A 20,350-nucleotide genomic window follows, 5' to 3' on the forward strand; every position below is an offset into this window, starting at 1 on the left:
AGTAACCCAGCTTGGTTCCTTTCATGAAGGGAGAACTGTATCTGCTTGGAGGGGCAAGGAATTCACTCTTGATCCAGTCCATTTTTTCACAGGAATATATGTGAGAGGTCTTTTGATACAAATTAATCACTGCTGGTCTGCCTCTAGGTGCTAAAATTGGCGTGTTAAAAATGCTCCTCAGTTCGTGCCTTGCTGAAATTATATTTATAGTTTGCACTTTTCATTAGCATTTGGGGCTTAGGATTTCTAAACTTTTGAAAGACCCTTCTTTGGCCTAACTACATGGATTGAGAGTCCAACAAAAAGGACATTCATTGGACATGCAAATCCATTAAATCCATCATGCTTTTCCTTGATTAACATTTTCAAAAGTATGGTTAGAGAGAGTATGAAAGGAGCATAGATCGAATTCTTTAGTTAATACTTAAATATGGTGGTTAGTATAATATTAGATTTTTTTGCAAAGACTACAGTGTGTTTTATTATCTTGTTACTTCTTGTGACTTCCATGGCTCACAACTCTGCTAAAGTCTTTTCCAGACTCCCCCACATTAAGATGATCCTATCATTATTAATAGGCTGCCATGATTGCATCTCCAGAGAAAATGACTTACGGTCAATGATGGAAATGTCTGAGCTGTCCAAAAGACCACTCCTCTCTCTGTGACGTGAAGACCCACCAGTCTGCTGCTAGCTAGCCCACAGTCAAGACAGCACCACTTCTCACTGCTTACCACTCACAGTCCTCATTACAGTCCAGCCAGGGCAAGCCCTAGGTATAAGCGACATAAGCGATATAAATAGTTTTAGGAACTCAGTCGGGGTTTCAAGTTACTGTTGAGAGTTAGAATAGTAGAATACACAAGGTGCAATTTCAGAATTTGGTTGTGCATCAGCAGTTTTTCTCTTGTAATTTCAGGTTGGATAAAAGCAGTAATCAAATGTCCATATTGCATGGACTAATAAAGTATATCTTATCTTAATCATGGTCGAATTACCGACCGGGCACACAGGGCACATGCCCACGGGGCCCCAATTGATTTTGTTAGTCACTCTCACTCAGATATCATATTAACGTGGTATAAATCATGGCAAAATATGTAGAATTGCAGGAAATTAGCCTAAAAGAAAATAAACAAAATCTCCACCCTATTTCAAAATGTGTAGAATTGCAGGAAATTAGCTGTAAAGCCAACAACATTTTGCTTAGGGCCCCCAAAAGGCTAGAGCCGGCCCTGCATCCAGCACAAATACACCAGGCTGCTCTGTTATTCTTGTGCCTTTAGTGAAACATTTCAGTGTGGAATGCTTTAATGTCTGCATGATGGTTCAATCAAGACTTTCGAGGATAATTGAATTAGAAAATTGGTCGGTGCTAGCCGGTGGTTTTCAAAGGGAGCCGCGATTAATCATACATCATTCACTGCCCTCGACCATAAGCAACCATAAGGACCCTGTGAATCACCTTAAATGGAAGATTACACTCAAAGTGAAAGATTTAAAGGGTTCCAGGCAACTTATAATGTTCTAACTCATTAAGAGAAAATGGCTTTTAGGTAGGAAAAGTATTAGACAAACAGAGAATCAGGGCTTTGAGGAAAGTTGCATGGTAGGCACTACAACTTTGAAACACTTTTTTATCTCCATGAAATATTTAGTAAGGCATGTTATCTATCTTGGATATGGCTAGCTGCCGTAAATAAAGGAAGATGAAAGAAGTTGTGAAAGAGCTTACATCAACATAAATGTGGTTATTTTAGGAGATTATTTTCCTTAATGTCTTCATGTAAATTAAATATTTGAACAAACTCACAATCCTGGGAAGTCTTCTGCACTAATACACACTGATGCTCTGGCTCCATGTCTCCAGTAGGCAACGCATCCTGCATCTTGTCAAGTCCACAGCAGCACCGCCCATATGGAGAAGAGGTGGGACGCTGACTGACACTTGACTGTCGGCAACTAATCACAACCCCATTCTGTCAAAGCCCCAAAAAACTCCAGAAATGACTCAGCATACCTTTAAGCTTAATACATATATTTTAGGTAGTAACTGGCAAGAAATGTTGATACAAAACATGCATTTGTCGGTTAAAGATAGACATTTATTATTTCCATAACCCCATAAAATAACTTCAAACAGAATAGAAATGAGGAATCAAAAGGAACCGTAGAAGAATAGTCAGGACTGTTTCAAATACAGCACTTTTCTCTTCAACTGTTCTCTTTTAAATTGACATTTATTGATACCAACAACCTCTGAGAGGGTCTTTGTAGCTTTTAGGATTCAATATTAGAGATGGAAGCAGAGATATTCCATATTGAAAAGTCCAAATTAAATACTACTGAGAAACAATACCTACAATCTTATTAAGTCTGTTTGTTTATTCAAATGGCAAACTTAACTTGATCCGACAGTTAATTTCAGCTGTTATTTTGCAGCAACCTTTAAAAAAATACAGCCAGCTCTACCTTATTGCAGCAGCCATTTTACATAAATGAAAAACGAACATGTACATTCTACCTAGAAACCACATAAAGTTCAAATAACATAACATTCCTCTTAAGTCTCTCTTAACTTCTCCAGCTCTTTCTGCTTATTCACACTGGATCAAATACCTCACACTCCCATTAAGCCTGAGAAATAATCATTATTAATACTGGCCTTATACTAATGAAGTATAATTTCATTAGGATTTAATCAATGCAAATCTAAAGCATACGTGCCTTGCAATACTATTGTGGCAATTTCAAATAAAGATATTTTCTTTTTTATATTTATCTTAATCTTCTTTGAATAGCCCCCTTGGTTCAATATGAACGTAACCTTTTCCTTTGTGCTCTGTCATTGCTGCTGAAGATAGAGCGCCCTCTGTCAGTCACTCAAATCATTACTGTAAAAAAAGGGAGGCCGTACATAACATTCTATACTGTACTATAAGTGCATATAGGACAGAGAGACATATTATATATATATATATAAAATGAAAGACAGAAATATTAACATTAATAGTCTGTATTTACTAACTGCCTGCAATCATTCAGCCACTAAAAACAATCAATATTAATATATAAAACAAGATAATGTAGAGTTTAACATTTATAAATATGTTTACCATTTATCAATACTGACCTTATATGTTTTGCTGTATATATGATGGAGAATCTACAAATATAGGTAGAATCTACAAATATATCTGAAACAAAAAACAAATACCAGAAACACAGTTTATAAAGGCATAATAAGTATAAAGATGTATGTCAGATTATAGTTATACAATAATATTTGACACAAATATCAGGTCAAATTAAGAGCAGGTAACATTTATAATGAACAAGTACAATTCTCAAAATGTAAATATGTACATACAATCCCTTCATAAAAACTCAGCTTCCTCTCTTGGATGGAAACGTCCAGTGCAATATCATGTCATACTGTCCTTCATAATAGCCAGTGTAGGCTCTGCCCCACTGCCCCCAACTAGAAGTTATGCTTCCTCCAGTTGAGAGAGTGCCTCCTCTTCCTCTTCCTGTGGCACTGCTCTCTCTTCTCTGGCCAGGGGAAGCCGCCCTCGGCTGCTCTGTACACCTCGTCGTATTCATCGCTGTCAGAGTCCTCCTCGGCTACAGGGAAGGCCCTGTCTGGGAACACCTCCCTGAGTCTGGAGCTGAAAAATGTCTCCAGGCTGCGACCTGCCTGGGCCACCTCTGAGTCCGGCTGGAGGACAGACCAGACAGTGAAACCAGACATTAAACACAGCTCATCTCAGGTTTTACTACTGTGACCTGGATCAGTACTTATTATTGCATTGTGGGACATTTCAAAATGTAAATGATACAATAAAATATGCCTTTGTAATATAGCACTGAAAGAGTGGTCAATATATAAAGTTTAACCTCTATCACTAACATATTATTATTAATCTATATCACTTACATAATTGAACTTTGCACAGTTCCTGAACATGAGGGAGACATCAGCCACAAACTCCTCAGGTGAATAGTAGTGGTGAGTGCTCCTCTTACTGAGTTTGGCCCTGATCACAGACAGATCCATGGGCCTTTTGATTATCTGGTAGTAGTGGCGAGCCTAGGTTTCAAAACACACACAAATCACATTTTATTAAACCAGATCACTGTGTTTTTGTGGAGTAGTGTGAATACTAACATGCTGATTAAGAATAAGATGGGGATCACTCACCAGTGGACTGACTGGCTCATGGAAGGGAGCACTTAGCATGTTGCTGCAGATCAACAGAGTCAACCTCTCACATTTCTACAGAGAGGGAACAACATTGATTGCTTATGATAAATAACACTTACTGTAACTAGTAGGTGTGAAACCACACATACAGAAGACATTGAGCCCTCCTTGACACTACTGACTGGTCATTACCGGTAATATTTTGAGTCCAGTGTCAGTTGAGACTTGAAGATATTTCATTTCAATTTTCATAATGAAGAATAATACTTACTCTCTGGTCACAAGCAGAGAGCCCATGAGGCAGTGGCTTTCCTGAACGTTCTACAGCCAGCCTCTGGTTCTCACAGTCATACTCCACCTCTGGCTGCTGGATATCTCTGCAGAAGGTACACACCCAGTCACCCCTGAAGTGGGAGAGGACATAGAGGCAGACATTGGTTATCCTCAACCACAGAGCAGTAGTGTAGACAGGACTGATGGATGAGAGAAGTGAGGCGGTGTCCCAAATGGCACCCTATTCTCTGTATAGTGCACTACTTTTGACCAGAGCCCTATGAGCCCTGGTCAAAAGTAATGCACTATATAGGGAATCGGATGCCATTTGGGACCCAGTCTATGACTTATGGTGGTGAGAGGACTTACGTGGGGAAGCTGAGGAGAGAGGGCACATGGCAGGACAGGTGGAAGACTTTGGGACAGCTGTCACAGCACAGAAGGTCTCCTCCGATCAGACACACGGCACAGAAGTCTTCACTCTCCATCTCCATGGTCTCTGCACCAGGCAGGGCCTGCTCGGCTCCTTCACAATGCCTCTGTGGACCAGGGTCTGCAGGCAGGGCCCTCTGGGCTGGAGAGGACTCCACTCCTGGGTCAGGACTTAGAGAGGCTGGGTCAGGACTGATAGAGGTTGGGTCAGGGGCTGAGTCTGGCTCCGATTCCAGATCTGGTCCAGATTCTGCAGACCCTAGTGATTCAGGGGGTTGTGCACAGTCTGATTCCAGGTCTGAATCTAATCCCGGACGTGTTTCAGATGGAAAACGGGGATCTGAGTCAGGATCAGGTTGGAGGTCCGATTCCATATCAGCCTCCGATTCCGCATCAGCATCCAGGTCTTCACCATTCTCTGATTCTAAACCATTCTCTGATTCTTCACCACCTTCTGATTCCACTCTAGGTTCTGATTCCACACTAGGTTCTGATTCCACACTAGGTTCTGATTCCACACTAGGTTCTGATTCTACACTAGGTTCAGATTCCACACTAGGTTCAGATTCTGTAGCAGCCTCATCAGGAGATTCCTCATCAGCAACTGATTCCAGATCAGCCTCCGATGCAGACTCAGCTTGAGGGTCAGATTCTGGTTGTGGGTCAGACTCTTGCTGAGGATCCGATTCTTGTTGTGGGTCCGAGTCCAGTTCAGGGTCAGAAACAGCTTCTGAGATTGACCTGGGATCTGAGTCAGAGTCAAGGTCAGGTGCAGAGAAAGGTGGAGGTGATATAAGATCAGTGGCGGGTACTTGCAGTGTGAGCTCTTTGTGAGGACTGTGTCTTCCATGCTCAGGCCAATCATTGATTACTGGAGGTGGGAGAGATAGATTGATTGTGTGTCTCTCTGAGTATTGTTTCTCCAGAGATGGGTTGACCGTTGAGACCTCGGCTTCTTTTGATATTCCCTGTAGACAAAGTACAGAGTTTGAAATGTAAAACATGCCAGTAGTATTATACCCTGATCTGAAACACATTGCAATTTAGTTCAGACCTAGCCTCTTCTCCGGGCTAATTGCTGCCGCTTATAAGAGCCAGCTGGTGAACAAAAGTAGTTCAGACATAATGTTTATTGTGGTTATGAAACTAGTATAATCTGACATCATAGACTTTCTGGAAGAGAAGAGAGCTCACAGTGTTTTAGTGGAGCTTACCTCAGTCATCTTGTCCTTCCATCCCCTCTGTGGAACAGGTCCGGTCCTTTCTGTCGCAGTGCCTGGCAGAGGGTCACTCTGTCGCCGCCCCTGTGGTGGGATCCGGGACACCAGGATCTTCAGCCTTTCCAAACACACCACTGGAACCTTGGAACTGGAACTCCCAGGTTCCTTCTGAACCTCTCTGTCACTGATGTATCAAGAGGGAAGTGATGACGCAACATAACTTTAGCTTTTTCCCTTTTGACTTCAACTTCTTTTTTGAAGATTAGTGTGATGTTTAAATAGAATGTACCTGTTGTCTCGAGTCTTTCTTGGTATTCTGTATTTTCCTTTGACGTCATGCCCAGTCTCATCATATGCATAGACATAATCTGGTAAACAGGGGAAAGAATAATCATTTGATGAATCCATTTAGCTGACGTGAAAGCAGAATTTAGATATTAGTGATGATGATACTGTATTCATCTCTCAGTGTTCATATGAGAGCATATTGTTACTACATAATCAGAAAATATTTATCTACATTTATATATATATATATATATATAGTACCAGTCAAAGGTTTGGACACACCTATTCATTAAAGGGTAATAGAATAATAGTGAAGACATCAAAACTATGAAATAACACATATGGAATCATGTAGTAACCAAAAAAGTGTTTAAAAATCAAAATATATTTTTTCTTTTAGATTCTTCAAAGTTGCCACCCTTTGCCTTGATGACAGCTTTGCACACTCTTGGCATTCTCTCAACCAGCTTCATGAGGTAGTCACCTGGAATGCATTTCAATTAACAGGTGTGCCTTGTTAAAAGTTAATTTGTGGAATTTCTTTCCTTCTTAATGCGTTTGAGCCAATCAGTTGTGTTGTGACAAGGTAGGGGTGGTATACAGAAGCCCTATTTAGTAAAAGACCAAGTCCATATTATGGCAACAACAGCTCAAATAAGCAAAGAGAAACGACAGTCCATCATTACTTTAAGACATCAAGGTCAGTCAATCCGGAACTTTGAAAGTTTCTTCAAGTGCAGTCGCAAAAATCATCAAGCGCTATGATGAAACTGGCTCTCATGAGGGCCGGCACAGGAAAGGAAGACCCAGAGTTACCTCTGCTGCAGAGGATAAGTTCATTAGAGTTGCCAGCCTCAGAAATTGCAGCCCAAATAAATGCTTCACATAGTTCAAGTAACAGACACATCTCAACGTCAACTGTTCAGAGGAAACTGCGTGAATCAGGCCTTCATGGTCAAATTGCTGCAAAGAAACCACTACTAAAGGACACCAATAAGAAGAAGAGACTTGCTTGGCCCAAGAAACATGAGCAATGGACATTAGACCAGTGGAAATCTGTCCTTTGGTCTGGAGTCCAAATTTGAAATGTTTGGTTACAACCGCCGTGTCTTCCCACCGTGAAGCATGAAGGAGGAGGTGTGATGGTGTGGGTGTGCTTTGCTGGTGACACTGTCTGTGATTTATTTAGAATTCAAGGCACACTTAACCAGCATGTCTACCACAGCATTCTGCAGCGATACGCCATCCCATCTGGTTTGGGCTTAGTGGGACTATCATTTGTTTTTCAACAGGACAATGACCCAACACACCTCCAGGCTGTGTAAGGGCTATTTTACCAAGAAGGAGAGTGATGGAGTGCTGCATCAGATGACCTGGCCTCCACAATCACCCGACCTCTAACCACATGAGATGTTTGGGATGAGTGAAGGAAAAGCAGCCAACAAGTGCTCAGCATATGTGGGAACTCCTTCAAGACTGTTGGAAAAGCATTTCAGGTGAAGCTGGCTGAGAGAATGCCAAGAGTGTGCAAAGCTGTCATCAAGGCAAAGGGTGGCTACTTTGAAGAATCTAAAATCTAAAATATATTTAGATTTTTTTAACACTTTTTTGGTTACTACATGATTTTATATGTGTTATTTCATAGTTTTGATGTCTTCACTATTATTCTACAATGTAGAAAATAGCAAAAAATTAAGAAAAACCCTTGAATGAATAGGTGTGTCCAAACTTTTGACTGGTACTGTATATATATTTATATATATATATATATATCTATAGTAAGGTGTAGTTTATTATTGCCATGGTGTACAATATTGGCAGCTAGATCTGAATTGCAGTGTAAAGTGCATACGTAAATGAATAAATAATGTGAGAAATGTAAATTATATTGTATAATAATACATAAATAAATAATAAATGTATAACATTTGGAAGTTAAGTGGCTCACTACCTGGCTCTGTCTTGTAGATGGTCAAAGGTGACAGGCGCAGGCTGGGCTGGCCTCTGGAGGGAGGAGTGGCTAAGGATCTCTCCCAGGAGGCCACAGATCGTATCACTCCATCAGAAGACAGCCTCCTCCGCCTGAGATCCATACAACCATGCTGAGGGAGGGAATCAGTCATCATCAACATCAACTACTTTATCAAGCACAGACACCAACCATATTTTACATCCAAAGTCTGTCAAAATAAGGAGACGGGACACCTTAGTGTTAGCTTTAGGAATGTGTTTAGTAAGATAAACCAGATATCGTTACAAAGCATTATGGGTATTGTACTACATCATGCTACAAAGTCAACTACAGAGACAACAACAAGAAAAGGTGTTGCCGCCAAAAACTTGGAATCTGATTGACCCAAAAAGGTAATTTTGTTGGAATGCAATTAAAAGAATACATCTGTAATCAGATACATTTACCTTTAAACAGCAACACTAGCAGCTGTGTCCAATTTGTTTGCAATAAAAGCAAATGGACTCATTGCTGTATCAGTTCTGTTTTTTGGTAATGTGTTTTACCCTCTGCAAAGAATTTACAGTGCCATGTGTGTAACAAGAACAAGGTTTTAAGTCTGAGAGCCAAACCTCTCTACCACATATGTATCTCTTTAAAATCTAATCCCAAACTGCTGAGACTGCCTTAAAATAACTTTTTCATCTGACATATTGTAATAGATACAGTATTTGGAATATTGTTTTCTTTTACAATGTTATTTTCTTTGTAGCTATACTGTAATGTCCCTAATGGAACTGTATAATGGCATGTCTCTTATAAAAGCCTGATCAGAACAGCATTAACAGCTAGACAGACTTAAGAAGCTGACATGTAATAATGAAAGTTGAAGAGAATATGCATGACTATAAGTGTCCATTAATTGTCCGTTGAACATTTTATAATAGATGCCAGTCATTTATTGATAATTGCTTTTCTCAAGTCGGCCATAACCTTTTACCTGCACTCTCCTTGGTAGCAGTAGGCATAGAATTACATGAATTATAGGATCTCTATGGCAGCAGGTCTCTGTTCATTAATGGGTTAATGGGTTACCTGGTCTGCCCTGCATCCCCGTTCCATGGCTGCTGTTGCTGTTGCTAGGCTGTGGGTGGCCCCCAGGGGCCTGTCTGTGGAGGGGCCTGCCAGTTCTGGTGGGATGCTCTGGGATCGACTCTTCCTCCCACGCAGTGAGTTGGGCCTGCTGCTCTGAGCATCAACACTGAACCCATGGGCCGTCACAGACATCTCCAGTGAAGTGGATCTCTGTCAGGACACAGAAACACAAAGGCAGACCGCCTCAGCACACTGTACTCTTGCTGACTGAGCATCATACAACACAGGTGCATCTATTCATGTCATAGCAACAGAGAGACAGTGCGGTGGTGGGAGGTGTGAGGCGGAACAACCTTCAGTCTCACACGCACGCACTAAGGACACCACTCAGAATCCATTCTGTGAGCCCTGCCTGTCTGATTAAAAACAACACAATCGCTACAAAGCCCATTCATTTCAGCGAGAGATGGCCCACACAACTGCTCACAACACCGTTATTCTACTGATAATGAAGGGTTTAGTTACAACACCAATTATCGTATGTAAATCCACCGTCAGAAGTGCGTTAGCTAGGCTCCTTTGAATCAGCGGCATTAGCACATCACAGATTAGACTCTTTCTGTCTCTCCTCCATTGGCCTTCTCCTCTCATCACCATTTCACTAATGCCTGTTTTCCAAAAAGCCCCCAGCAACTGTGTCCCTGTGCTAATGCTGCCATATGCCTGACTAAGCTCCAGCACTAGCCTGTGTTTTCAGCACCCCTCCTCTTCCTCTCACCTCTCCTCCACACTATTTTTCACAGTGCGCCACACACCAATGAGATGTAGGCCAGATGATACACCATGGAGATTTAGGCCAGCTGACACGGAGCATGTGCTCATAATTACCACACGATTAAAACACTTACCTGATCCGCGCCCCGAGGAGAGGTGTGAAGGAGTCTAAATGCAGAGAAAGGAGCTATAATCCTCTTCTAGAGGACGAGGGAGAGAGACAGAAGACAGGGATGTATCTGAGAGAAGGGTACCCAGAGCTGAAATCAACCTGCCAGCTCCACCAATTCCCCAAGTGTCTCATTATTACCAGGTTAAGTACGTATGTGGCTGCGCCCAAGCGCTTTTTCTTTTCACTTTCACTCACTGTGTCTTGGCAAGGCGGAAATAATGTGCCTCTGTTGTTGTAATCATGCAGGAGGAACATTTTTGATCGGTGATCATTCGGTTGCTCAATCGCTGGTACCAAGGGTACTAATAATAAACAGTATCATCTTTTTTTAACTTTACTGCAATGCTGCAATAAATGTTTTTTTATATATTTCAGCATAGCTGGTGCTTTGATTGTGTTAGTGTGGCTCTTTCTTAAGCATCGTCCCTTCTTCAAAACGGAAGCCACTCAGGTTTCTGTAGCACCATCTGTTTTCAGGGCAGCTGTCAACCACTGTGACTGAACATTTAGCGTAAACAAAGTTATTGCCAGCATTATTTCAATATCCGCTGTATGTAGATATTGAGACAGGAAATACTGCTGTCAGCCTGGGTTTAAGACTTGCAATCATGCAAAGCTCCCTGCGGTACAATGTGCTTCGAGCTTCAATTATAACACCATGAAACCAATTTACTGTATCCAGCCTTCCCTCAACCCATTGGCTTTTTATTCTGCCATAATGCACAACTGAAGTGAAACAATGGCTGTACCTTGCACTATTCTCCTCAGGACAGGTGTGTGACCTGTGGTTTGTGTGTGAGTGTATGTGTGCATGGCCAGAAGCGAGGCAGAGCTGAGGCATGTGTGTTACTGTGAGTCTGAGAGGTGTTTGTGAGCAAGAGCGTGTGTTTTGACACCTCTAAGCTCAGAGTGTGTGGTGAGGTCTATAAGGCCATAGAGAATGAGGAGGGACATGTGTCATCACTGGGGAGTTAATAGAATGAAAGCCAAATGAGGTTGTGGTACCTATACAGCTCTCTGGTCAACAGACAACAATGGGGGAACTCCAACTGGGGCCAAAAACTGTTCTCCTTCCAAAAGTGCACTATCGCTGAGCAAACATGGACAGCTTTACTAAGTTGATATGGTTTAAGCATCTCTGATGCGAAGAAACAATGTTAATTATCGTGTGCTCTGGTCAACTCACCCTGCCATCTCTGCAGTCTCTGGATGGCTGTGTAGTCCTGGCCTCCTGCTGCTCTTCCCCCTGCTGCTCCACTGTCAGCTCAGCCTCTAGGGGAGCCAGGAGCTGCTGCTGTTGCTGCTGTTGTTGCTGCTGCTGCTGGGTGTGCGTCTGCGCTCTCCTCTCCTGTTGGATCCCTTCTGTCAGCACCTCTCTGTCCACCACTGTCTGTGCATAGGTCTTCTCCCTGCCCCCCTCCTGGATCTGCTCTGTCAACACCTCTCTGTCCACAGCTGGCTGCCCAGGAGTCTGCTCTCTCTCTCTGCTGGCCTGTTGGCCCTGGCCTTCCCTGGCCCCGTCTGTTGCTGGCTGTGCAAGAGTGTCAGGAAGCGGCTGAATCTGAGGCTGGTAGAGGGCTGTGGCTGGGGGCTGGAGTCCAAGACCTCCACTGTTGAAGCTGGAGCTGAGCAGGCCTGGGTCAGCAGCCGGGAGATGTGCTGGCTGCTGGGGACGCTGCATGGAGGACGGCACCACGGCTGGTGGACCTGGAGGACTGTCAGGGCCCCTGCACCTCAGCAGCTGACTCTGGTGCAGGGCCAGGGAAGGAGAGCTGAGGGTGGACTGGGCACACCTGGCAGAGTAGGGGTTGGGTTCCCGCTGGGTCTTGTCCAGCTGCACAGCTGGCTGTGGGGGTATGCAGTGGAGGCAGCACATCTGGGGCTGATAGCAGGCCTGGAAGGCACAGCCCTGCTCCCGCCCTCCATGGCACACAGATGGCAGGGACAAGCAGGTGATAGGCTGGGGCCTCAGGATGCTGGGGAAGGCCACGCCCTCAGAGTAGGAGCGATTTCCCCCCTCGGCAGTGAGCTGACCTAGAACAACAGAGATACTTGTAGTTTAGGAACAAGGACTGGTCTCCAGTAGGACGGCATTAAATGCAACACTTTCAGTAAATACATACAACCAGTTTACAACCAGTCACTGCAGCCAAGCTATTGCAGCCAAGTCATTTAAGCCTTAGTTTACCCAAAGTTGAGATCTGCTTAGTCCAGTAGCTGGCATCCCAGTTGAACTTGATCTTCACCGGGAGCCAGGCGTCTGAGTGGAGCGGGGGTTCAAGCAGGCGCTGCATCTGGAGAGAAATCTAAAGGAGGAGAGGTGTCCTATAAGCCAAAATGACCTTTTTTCCATAATCAACTCCAAAAAAATGGCCTTGCATTTTACAAGCGGAAAAAGAATGGCCTTGTGTTTGACCTGCACGCCCACCCCTCTGTCCCTTCAGACCTACCAGCTCCCTGCTGAAGAGCAGTGGGTTCTTGAGGTGGTGGGCCGTTGCCCAGCTGATGAAGTTCTGCACGTGGTCCAGCTGGCTGCACATCTCTATCGCCCCCTGCAGCTGGTCCTCCAGACGCCGCTGGAAGTCCTCAGAGATCTTCTACACACACAAATACACACACACACACAGAGGCAGACAGAAACATGCTCATGTGTAATTGCTGGCATGGAGAGCGCGTAGTACAGATGGAGAGAGAGGGGCTAATCAATGGCTAGTTTTTCGCCGGATTTCATTCTTAAGATCCCTGCTTTTTTGACAGATCATTATTGCCTCTCCATCGCGAGCGGTCAGGGCTGATTAGATAATGTTGGGCGCGCTCCTGATTGGGAACATGTACATTCATGGTCAGCTAGACACTGGAGATGAATGCCCCCGGAAACATTGAGACTGAGGGGAGGGAGGGAGGGAGGGAGGGAGGGAGGGAGAGAGAGGGAGAGAGAGAGAGAGAGAGAGAGAGAGAGAGAGAGAGAGAGAGAGCGAGAGAGAGAGAGAGAGAGAGAGAGAGAGAGAGAGAGAGAGAGAGAGAGAGAGAGAGAGAGAGAGAGAGAGAGAAAGGGGGAAAGTCATTACCTCCAGTTGCTCTATTAATAGGTTGGCCCGTTTGTTCAGCTCATTCATCATAATCATCTTTGCCATTTTAATCTGGTTCTCAGCCTTCCTCTGCGTGATCTTTACACCGTGCAGCCTGAGAGGAGCACAGAGAAAATGACATTCTGATTACTGACAGAGAAACCAAAACAGTTGAGGGATTGTGGTGTATGAGTGCTTTATTGCACTTGGATGCTTTACAAATGTTAGATGGGTATTTCATTCAGAGTTGGAGAGTGTTTTGTATATGATCTTTGAGAGGACATATACATGTCATCAACATTGCTCTGGTAAATTCTAGCCAAGTTTCTGAGACCACCAGCTGTTGGCTTTACACTTGCTTTATGAGATCAGCGTATACACTTGATCATTCTCCACATCTGTCTGTATTGTACAAGCGGAGCTTACCTGTCCTCTATCTGTTTGGCTGTGCTCTCCACTGCAGACCTCCTCTCCTCCAGCTGAGCCACCAGGCTCTCAAACTGCCACTGTTGGTCCTGCAGGGCCTTACCAATGTGCACCAACCTGAGGACAAACAGCCATCACAGTGGGTCAAATAATACAATAGAAACCCCCTTATCCTCCCCACTTTACACCGTTTCATTTAAAGCATCTCCTTGAGGGCTAGTTACTGCATGACGTTAGGGGCTTTTGGGACCACTAATGCACTGCAAAATCACAGGCTACAGGGCAACGTATCATATGAACTGAATTAGAATTAGGCAGGCTGAAGTTATGCACCAGACACAATGCAGGAGGTTTTTAACCTGCTGTTAGCCCCTCACTGTAATGCCCTTGTGCCGTGTCTATGGACTGACCTGTGGTTCTTGTGGGCGGACAGGTGACAGCTGCTGCAGCACATGAGGTCACAAGACTCGCAGAAGAGCTCCAAGGGCTCCTGTCTGTGAGAGTGGCACATGAGGAGGGGGCGGCCACACGACCCAGGGCCTAGCGGGCAGAGAGGGGGAGGGGGGAGAGAAACATAGCATTACCACAGAGAAGGACTAAACAAGCAATTCACACGTACAGTAAAAGGTGTTGGGAGGAATTGGTGCTGTACAAGCAAAGAAATTCACAAAGATATCTCATGCAAACAAAAGTGGCCTACTAAAAGGCAACTGTATAACATTACTGTCTGGCAGAGCACAGTTTATGTATATCAACGTTTTATTCTATTTTTATATCAAGCTACAAGATAAACTACTATTTCGCTGAATGTTTCCTGTTTAGTTTTGTTTCATTTAGTTAAAAAATTATCTGCAATCTCACTCTACTCTATTTTAGAGTTGAAAAATACATTGAATCTGATATTGGCCTCAAGTAACATGTATTTGATGAGTCATTCAGTATCATCATCATTCCAAAACTATTTTAGGTTGGGGAAATATGGCATCCTTTAAATCTAGTAAATATTTCTGGGCTTGAAGAATGGGTAAACAGATGGAAAATAGGGCAGAGAGAGAAAGTATTTGATCGGAGAAATGAAAGACCAGTGCCAATCTAGATTAATAACTTTGTTCGTTGGCTTTTGAAGAATCAAACAAAACCTTCACACCGCAGGATGTAGACAGTAACAAATGCTGCTGGAGAACAAATTACTTTCATGTGTGCATGCATAAACGGCCATGTTTTAAAAATAAATGCAGCATTAGTCATTTGATTTGCAATATAATGAGAGTTCCTACTCTTATGCAAATGATCTGTATAAATAGCTGTAAATGAGATTCTTATGCAGCACATATGAGACTTCCTGCCCAAGGTTATCACTTCCTCACACTAAGGTTGTGTCCCAAATAGCACCTGTTCCCTATAGGGCTCTGGCCAAAAGTAGTGCACTATGTAGGAATAGGGTATCATTTGGGACGGAGTCCAAGTAATCACCATGTGGCATATGTTTATTTACTTCAAAACTGGACCCAAATTGACTGAAGCCTTTAATTGACTTTTAAGAACAATAATGACTATTTTATCCTGATGCTGGTGTTGATTTTCCCTCTTGGGTAATTATTGTGTCATGAAACAGTGTGCATTACACTCGGAGTAGGCCTAAGCATTGCTATGAGGGGTTGACTGAGAAGACTGGGTGGATGTCTAGATGGCTATCTACTGTACACATTCAAGTTGGTCCTATGTCTATACTCTGGGGTGATGCAGAATGTTATCCCACAGTCACAGACACACACGCAGGCACAAATGCACACACACACACACAAACGCACACACACACCACAAGGGGCAGGAAACAGATCACAACGTGATAGATAGACCACAGGGTCATAATGAGTAAACACAGCCCCCAACAATACACAGTACTGCTGCTGCACACACACACACACACACACACACACACACACACACACACACACACACACACACACACACACACACACACACTGCTAAGCATGGCCCTAGTTAGTACAGTCAATTAAACACTGACTCAACAGAACAGTAAAGCGCTCAACACAACCCTATAACATAACAAGCACATCACAGTTCATACTGCAAACTGCTGCACACAGGCCCACAGAGCCTTACTAAAGTCTCAGCTGAACATAGCTATCTGCTGAACGCAACCCTACTGCACTCTGCTGGACACACCAGTCCAATGAGCAGTGCCTTTTGCACAATGCTCTCCACAAGGCCTATTGTACACTGCGTAGCACAGCCCCAGTGCTCAGAGCTGAGTGACCACATCCTGCCTGCAGAGCAGCGCTTTCTCACCCACAACACTTTCAAACTGTTGTTCTCACGAAAACACAAAACCAAAACACTAACACACTAACACAGCAACACTTAGAGATGACAATAGAGGTGAGACGTGATCACAGAGTTACAGTATGATTTCACCTTTTAGCATCCAAGAGCAGAGACCTAGAAACGTAATTTTCTGCATCCACAAATAATACCACACTGTTGCTACAAAAATAGTATAATTCTCTGAGTGTTCATTCTCTGAATGTGGGCCACATGATAAAAGGAATTGTAATACAATATAAGGATCTGCAGGAACCATTACTATACTGCCAACCATTACAGGCTACATGCATAATTCATCACAATCCTTCCTACTGAGACATGATTAACAAACAAACATGGGAAAAAGTTGAAACAAAGAAACCAAACAGGTCTGATGATGACCCCGGGGAAATGAAGCCCATCCTCACACAACCTGCCAGAGACACCCGGATGTGGAGACTGGAGAGGCAGTGAGGGATCGGGGAACCTATCTGGGAGAGAGGGATGCTTGCCTGGTTCGGGTGGAGGCAAGGAGCTGGGGGCCATCTGGTCCCTCTGGTGCAGGTCGGCACATTGGGTAGTGGGCTTCTGGTGTTGGTGCAGGTCTGAGCACTGAGGGGTGGCTCTCTGGTGCTGGTGCATGTCTGTGCACTGGTAGCACAGCCACTTGTTGCAGAATGTACACAGGCTCTGGGCTAGCCTGGGCTCTGGGCACTCTGAGCAACGCTGCCACACACAGAGAAGACCTGTCATGTATTGACACGCGCCAAGCACGCACACACACACACACCAAGCACGCACACACACAAAACAGCAAGGTCGTCTGATATAAAGATGGGGTGACATATGTCAGAAATATTTGTGTTACCTCCCTCTGTACTTTGGGCTACATCACACTCCTCAGAGCTGTTATTTGTGTCGATGCTCACACATTCTGAGCTATTCCCAGAGAATGTCAGATGCATTCGATCAAGTTCCTCAAAATGAAGCCATGTTGAGACTCACAGACACAAGCTGCTCAACCAGCTGATTCATTTCCCTTTTAATGGAGCTTAAAGTCAACTAGTAGCACAGAATGAAGTGCACTTTCAAATCAAATGTACTGAAATCACATATCAAAATACAGCTGCAACAATATAACAAAACAGGTCCTACTGAAGTCATGCCAATTGCACAGTATTATCCTTTCTTCTTTTAGAACACATTGTGTATCTTTTCACCCTCACCACATTACAGCTAACAGTTAACATGAACCCCTCAGAGTTATTTGGAAAAATATTCATATTCACTTTGTTAGAAATACACTGAAGCACATCAAAGAGTTGAGAGAGTCTGAAAACCCTCGGGCTAAGACAGCAAATAATAAGTCTATGCATATACAGTCGTTCTATTTCTGCAATTGCCTCTACACACAGAGGCACAAACAATAGTAGAAAAGAAAATCTGCTTGTGGGGAAAAAAGAGAGTTGAGCTAATCTGTGTCAGCCGTGTCATAGGAATGTTAATAGAATGAACGCCTTACCTTCTCCATGTCAGCGCTGGGATAATGTGTCCTCTAGTGAACGGTGGAGCTGGTAACCAGCAGAGCTGCTCTCGCTGTGGGAGGGAGAGGACAGCACAGCCTGACACTTACACAGAGCACAGCAGCACTCACACTGACGCTTTTACCTGCGGCAGGAAGCGGCGTGCACCGAGAGGTGGCCCCAGAGAATATGGCTTACATGACAGCCTGCGTGCTGAGCTCTCCTCTCCTCGTCAGGTTCATCCGTGTGCAGGACTCCTCACAGAACAGAAGGAGAGGAGTGTCAAATTCAAATCCATCCCATCTAACACACACACAAAAAAACATAATCCTTTTTCTTAAATAAGCCTGTGCATAATAATTGGGAATTAGGGAGATACAATAATTATTTTTTTTCTAGGGCAAAATATCCCCGGAAGCCCTTCCCAAAATGGAAGGAGAGGCCGAATGACCTACAATGTTGGAGGGAATTGTAAGCACTGCAAACGGGAGTGGAGCAGGCTGGGATGGGATGGGCTGTGGTGAGCTGGGCTGTGGTGGGCTGGGTTGTGGTGGGCTGCTGGTGACCTCCTTCTACATCCCTGTATCAGCACAAGGAGGGGACAGGTCCCTCTGGAGCCACACATGCTCACGTAGCACACCAAAACCGGGTCAGGCTCTGATGAGCACCAGATGGGAGTAGGAAACACTCCTGCGATTCCCTCTAAAACTATGAAATCAATTAAGATCTAATCACAGTATTGCAGAAGAGAAGGAATGGCACACTGCAAGGAAACAAAACTAACTTCATGGCTGGAAAGACAATCCATATACAGTAGTAGAGAGGAGGATCATGTTGTAATGGTCTTAAAATACAACAGCTAAAAGTGACACTATTAGAAGGGGGGATATGACTCCTCCCATTGTTGTAATGCTGACAGAGTTGTGGCAAAGACTAGTAAGACACCATCACTTCTGCTGCTCTGAGTCTGCCTAACACCAACCCCTGCAGCCTGACCTACAAATCTGACAACTTTCTCATCCTCTGGCGCTTCACAGGGGAGCTAAAAACCATCCCATTCCCCATTGTGTGCTCCAAGACCCACTTTAAAACACAATTAGTCAAACCTAGCGGACCCCGCCTCTTGTTCACTCAGCTCTCCTGCTTTTTAACCCCCCCCCTCCCCTTTCATACTCCCCATTTAGCTTTTAAAACAGAAAGGTGTTAGCACTATACCTCTCTGTGAGGGACAGCTCTCCTGCCCTGCTAAGTGAGGCCGACACTGGATAAAAGGCAGCCTGAGAGCATGGCATCTCTAGAGATGTCACAATAATAGAAACGTCACTGGTGATTTCTCCCCTGAAAGCACACCTATGTAACATCCATTAACACTGAGGTGATGGGATCCAAGTGAAAAACCTTTACATTTGCAGAAAGCAAGACTATCTTCCACTGCAATGTCACTTCCCTGTTCATACAATTATCTACCTAGCAACTGTAAATATTCATGACTTCTTTGGCCAAACTCCTCAACCACTCCCTGTACTGTACACTGTAATGGAAAACTGTAAATTATAAGGTCATTTTGGGGTATTATCAACTGCAGCATACTGTAAATTATGGTGCATTGTGGGAAAATGTTGTGGGCAGGGAAAGAACTGCTGTATTTCTAATGCTACTGTAATTCCACCCCACAGAATACAGTACCGTACCATAGCTTTGGAGTCCAAAAACCTTTTGTCCACTAGTGGGTGCATGGTATTGTTGTTACTGGCTCATTAACATACACTTAATATACAAAAGTATGTGGACACCCCTTCAAATTAGTGGATTCGGTTATTTCAGCCACTTCAGAGAACGCGATTCCACTGCTCCAGAGTCCAATGGCGGCGAGTTTTACACCAAAACAGCACTTACAGTTGACCGGGGCAGCTCTAGCAGGGCAGAAATTTTATGAACTGACTTGTTGGAAAGGTGGCATCCTACGACGGTGCCATGTTGAAAGTCACTGAGCTCTTCAGTAAGGCCATTCTACTGCCAATGTTTGTTTATGGAGGTTGCATGGCTGTGTGCTCGATTTTATACACCCGTCAGTAACGGGTGTATAAAATCGAGCACACAGCCATACAACCTCCATAAACAAACATTGGCAGTAGAATGGCCTTACTGAAGAGCTCAGTGACTTTCAACATGGCACCGTCGTAGGATGCCACAAACCATGGAAACCATGTGTTTGATGTATTTGATACCATTCCACTTAATCCATGAGCCTGTCCTCCCCAATTAAGGTGCCACCAACCTGCAGTGGTATATAATATACTAAAATAAAATTATAAATATATAAAATACTTGTTCTCCCCACTGTATAACTGTAGATAAATACCTTCTGATTATATAGTAACAATATGCTCCCTAAGTCAAAAGAGTACACACTAACAAAGGAAATAGAAGGTCTAACAGAACAGATACAGTGAGGGAAAAAAGTATTTGATCCCCTGCTGATTTTGTACGTTTGCCCACTGACAAAGACATGATCAGTCTATAATTTTAATGGTAGGTTTATTTGAACAGTGAGAGACAGAATAACATAGAAAAAATCCAGAAAAACGAATGTCAA

At 43.8% G+C, this 20,350-nt stretch overlaps 1 protein-coding gene across 1 annotated transcript; it reads right to left on the minus strand.

Annotated features, from left to right (window-relative positions):
- Positions 1-2,133: 2,133 nt before the first annotated feature.
- Positions 2,134-17,196, minus strand: trim66 (tripartite motif containing 66; the record flags this gene model as incomplete). The annotated part of the gene is given in 17 exon segments (XM_084154692.1): positions 2,134-3,718; positions 3,938-4,090; positions 4,202-4,276; positions 4,476-4,608; positions 4,847-5,877; positions 6,124-6,313; positions 6,419-6,497; positions 8,369-8,519; positions 9,464-9,673; positions 11,596-12,443; positions 12,598-12,715; positions 12,860-13,006; positions 13,478-13,592; positions 13,904-14,020; positions 14,314-14,443; positions 16,744-17,035; positions 17,038-17,196. Coding segments are annotated over 17 exon segments (4,185 nt in total). The 3' UTR covers positions 2,134-3,481.
- Between the last annotated feature and the right edge of the window lie 3,154 nt (positions 17,197-20,350).

Source organism: Coregonus lavaretus, assembly GCF_964263955.1.
Source record: "Coregonus lavaretus genome assembly, chromosome: 37".
Classification (NCBI taxonomy): domain Eukaryota; kingdom Metazoa; phylum Chordata; class Actinopteri; order Salmoniformes; family Salmonidae; genus Coregonus; species Coregonus lavaretus.